The following is a 4346-nucleotide window of genomic DNA, read 5'->3' as shown; positions in this document are numbered from 1 at the left end:
CGATCTGATCGGCTAGAAGACGAAGACGTAAACGAAAGATGAGGACTCGGGGTCCAGTGGAGTTTGGGAGTCTGAAAGTCCATGTTGTGGTTTTCTTGGGATTATGGAGTATAGCAAATCGATACCCTTTATTTGAATATAGAATGCATTTCTCGAGACGCTGCCAACACGTTTGGAGAAGAGAGACAAAAAAGGGCTGGGTTGAGCGCATGGTGGACGACTCGTTTGTTGCTCGTCAGTCTTCCTAGGAGAGGTTCATCAACTGCACCCCAAGCTGCTATACCTCCTTGCTGGATCAGATCAATGCGTTCATGCTGAACTGATACAACGGAACACGGCACAGCAACGCTTGTTTTACACGAGTTGTACTCTGTTTGTCCAGGCCGCAGCTCTCGCCGAAGAAATGGCCATTGTATTATAAGACCGGGGGTATATTATCGTATGATGTCTCGTCTGATGGCCATAAAAAAGGGGCCTGGAAATAGACGCACGCGCGCGCTGTCTCTCCAACTAGCTAACCCCCATTGCGCGAAAAAAGAAAAGTAGTTTCCAACCTTATTCAACATGCCGGGAGCCGAGGAGAAGAGGCTTTCTAAACCGACGTTGCCGCGCGCTCAACCTGCGGCATTGCCGGCACGTCGTTAGCCTCCTCGGGAATATCATTCGTCGTTTTTCCTACGACTCGCTTCTCCGACCGGCCGTCCTTGTCGTCGACAGATCGCCGACTACCAATGCTCTTTCGCGTATCGACGCTTCGTCTGTCCGAGCCGGCCCACACAGCAGCATCGACGCCCTGCTTTGGCCTATCCTCATCCTTGCGAAGCTTGCGCTCCGTTCCGACGACGGTGCTGACGTCGTCGCCACGCCTCACGGCAGCGAGTGCCCGCTCCGCCGTGTCGACGCTTTGGAACGCCGCGTTCAGGCCGCGCTTCTTCTTCGCGCCGGCCCACCCACGAACACCGCCGCGATGCTTCTCGACCTGTTCTAATGCCTCCCACAGTTCACGCATAAGGCGCCAGCCTTGGAGGACTTCGTTCTCGAGCTCCTTCTTGTCAGCGCCGAGCTTTTGAGCCTCTCGCTGGCCCTGGATGATCCGAGCGCGGCGTATGACCCTGTCGGGCTGTTTGTCGCGACCCGCTTGCTTGACAACGCCTTTGAGGGTGTACCCGACGGGACCGGCGATGGCAGAGAGATACTTGAGTACCAGGCCACCGACACCCATGCCAGTTCCTTTGACAAAGCCGACGACGCCGTCCTTCTTCGCTCCTCGTACAGGAAGTAGTACAACACCGGTGGTGCCGTCCCAGATCCCGTAAACGAATTCTGAGCCAGCTGCTTTTAAGCCTGAGCGCATGCCTGTAACGCGTGTTGGCCTTCGGACGGTATCGTCACCATAGAGGCGCGGGGCGTTGTGGAAACCCTGCGCGATGGCCATCGAGAGGTCGACCGGTGCTTTGGCAAGGGCTTTGCCGGACTTCCCTAATCCACTGCCAATGTCTCCAGCGTACTCTTCGACGGGATTCTCCATCGTGGACGCAGTTTCAGCCGAGCTCATAGTATTTGTCGTATCTCGTCCTTGGGCGGAGGGGCGTTTCGGCGTCTCCTTCTCTTCTGGAGTTTGGCCATTCGTCTCGTGCGAGTGTACGTACTGATTAGTGATTCCGGTAGGCTTCTGCTCCTGTACTTTCCTGTCGACCTTGGCCTCAGTTTCTGTACGCTCTGGCTTACCGCCTTCTGTCGCCATTGCAGGGCTTTCCGCTTGGGCCGCGTTGGGTGGTGTCTTTTCCTCGGTCTCAAAGTCCGTCACTTCTGTACCCTTGGGCCCCTTGACTTTGGCTGTGGCATGGTTCTGCAGCTTCTCGTCTGCAGCCGCGGCTTTGCGATTTCGTCTTGTCTCACGCATAGCCTTGAGCTTCTCTCTCTTCTTCTTCTTTTCGCTCCGCTTGTGCGACGTTTTGGCAATACGATAAGGAACGCTTCCAACGCCGCCAAATAGATGACCGACACTTGTAACGATTGAACTGGCCATTCCAGTCACCGGTTCGCCTGGTCCCTCAAAGTCGTTCCATTCCATGTGTCGGATGAGCCTCAACTTTCTCCAGGACACCTGACCACTCTCGACGACCATATCGGCGGCCAGTGCACTCAGCTTGACATCACTATTCTTCAACTTCCACACAGCCACTCGTTCGGGGAGGATAGAGCATCGCATCGAATCGACGCCGGAAAGGTTGAGATGATGGTGGAAAGATCCCACCGCGTTAGCGGCACCGTCGCCTTCCAGCTCGATGTCTCTGGCGATCTCCCCCACCTTTGCGCGGGCTTCGTCCGTCAGACAATACTTGATGCCTTCCGCTAGCTTCTCCGCAGAGAGGTTTTTGTAGGGAACAGGATCAGGTCCAGCGCCGGAGCTTCCCAGCATGCTACCCCAGAAATGCTGGTCGCCAAAGAAAGGCACGACCATGGTTGGTTTGCCGCATTTGAGAGCCATCGCAGTGGTGCCAGCACCACCGTGAATGACGCATGCCTGTACTCGGGGAAACAACCAGTCGTGTGGCGTGTTTTCGAGCATGTAAACGTTCTCGGGCACGTCGTCACCGCCTAATCCACCCCAGCCCTTTGATAATAACACCCTGACACCAGCCAGCTTAACAGCTTCGAATATCATCTGGGTAAATTTGTCGGGATCGTCGACTACAATCGAGCCAAATCCGATGTAAATGGGCGTGTCGCCTCCCGCAAGAAACTCCTCTAAGTCGCTTGGAGGGGTGAATGTGGACGCAAGGTCGAGAAAGACAAACCCAGAAACGTCAATCTCGTCGCCCCAATCCTTCGGTTTAGGTACCAAGCCGGGACTCCAGAGGTAGGTGAAAGGAACATGCAGGCGATAAGAAGCGCCTGGCGCCCAAAGAGTCGAGACAGGGTCGAGGTTCAGCGTTTTGGTACGGAAATCATTGACGAGATCGCCCAGACCCTGCCAGACCATCATCTCGACCAAAGGGTACGAGATGAAGTTTGTGTAGCCAGGATCAACATTTGATCGTTTGATGCTGGCCAGCGGATGCGGAAAGGCTTGTGTCGGAGTATAGGGAAAGGTAAACATAAGATGAAGAGGAATACCGAGCGCTTCCGCACAATGAACGTGGGCGAAGCTTGGCGGATTGGCAATAATGGCATCCGCAACGAACGGATCCTTTGCTCCCATCATTTTCAGGTTGTGAATGTCCTTTTCGTCATCGGTAGCGTTGATGCAAGCTCTCCAGAAACCTTCAAACATCTCCGCCATGGCAGCTCGTCTCTTCCCAATGTCACCGGCTTTTACTGCCTCAAGTGTGGGAATCATGCCAGGGTTCTTGACCATGAAGGCCATGAGCTCTGACGGGTCGCCTCCTACCGAGAAGAACTCCAGGCCTGAATCCTTCTCGACAAATTCTCGGAAGGCAGGGTGTGTTGCAATTCGAACTCGGTGGCCGTGCTCTTTGAGCACTTTGCCAATCTTGAGAAACGGCTGCGCATCTCCACGAGATCCAATGACCATGATGACAATGTTGAGATTCGGCCGGCGGCCGAGGGCTTCTGTCATAGTTGAAGCGGAAGAGGGTGGAGCAGTCGAAAGCCTGTCAACAGCTTCCTCCTCGGGTTCGGTCTTGTCTTTCGGGTCCACAATCTTCTTAGCAGCATGACCCAGAGCTTTTGCGAGATACCCAGTATTCGCTGTCTCTTTGACTGAAATCCGCAGGCGTCCATCTTTCTTGACTTTGCCCTTCGTCTTGTAGTTGTCGTTGCCGACATGGAAACGGCGATATTGATCAATCTCACGCCTACGCTGATCTCTCCTGGCTTGTGCGTGCTCCAGATGTGGTTGTGCATCACCAGGCGTCTCGTCTTCATCCTCGGACGAAGACGACGAACTGGAATTGGAAGAGTCCGAGTCATCGACATGGTTCCATTGTCGACCATTGCTCAAATTCGCCTTGTTGATATAGGAGGTGCCTGCCCTTCGCGGAGCCCTTCGAGAACTGAAGGCTCGAGCTGCACCTGTTCCTGTGCGCCTGGGAAGGTCGGTGCGCCACTTCTTGTCAACGCTGGGCCGGATAGGAGCGGCCGATGGCTCGGCTTGTGTAGACTCCTTGGCTGCTGTAGCCGCGGAAGGTTCTGAGGTGGTGGGTTTTGCTTGATTGTTGGGCGACACTGTTTCGGGGTTTAGGGAAAGGGTATCGGAATTAGGGCGTGGCGACGATGTTGATATGGGAGACTGAACGGCCTCGGGAAAGACACCAGGGTAGATGATTCGGTCGGCCTCATCTTTAAAGACGTTATGCGGGTGTCCATTCTGAACGATGAAT

At 54.7% G+C, this 4346-nt stretch overlaps 2 protein-coding genes across 2 annotated transcripts in view; one reads left to right on the top strand and one right to left on the bottom strand.

The window, feature by feature from the left end:
• The window catches only part of VDBG_06852 (leucine rich repeat protein), a gene marked incomplete at both ends in the record, with an annotated part of 4045 nt that extends 3797 nt beyond the window's left edge, over nt 1–248 (top strand). The window contains one exon of the mRNA XM_003003244.1: nt 143–248. Coding sequence (XP_003003290.1) covers nt 143–248 — 106 coding nt within the window. The remainder of the gene's footprint in view (nt 1–142) is intronic.
• Nucleotides 249–592: 344 nt separating this feature from the next.
• The window catches only part of VDBG_06851 (CHIP6), a gene marked incomplete at both ends in the record, with an annotated part of 4624 nt that continues 870 nt past the window's right edge, over nt 593–4346 (bottom strand). Inside the window, one exon of the mRNA XM_003003243.1 lies at nt 593–4191. Within this exon, the coding sequence (XP_003003289.1) occupies nt 593–4191 (3599 nt within the window). The remainder of the gene's footprint in view (nt 4192–4346) is intronic.

This window comes from Verticillium alfalfae, genomic scaffold (genome assembly GCF_000150825.1).
Source record: "Verticillium alfalfae VaMs.102 supercont1.8 genomic scaffold, whole genome shotgun sequence".
Lineage (NCBI taxonomy): Eukaryota > Fungi > Ascomycota > Sordariomycetes > Glomerellales > Plectosphaerellaceae > Verticillium > Verticillium alfalfae.
Note: the sequence above shows the minus strand (reverse complement) of the source record. Positions and strands in the feature narration are given on the sequence as shown.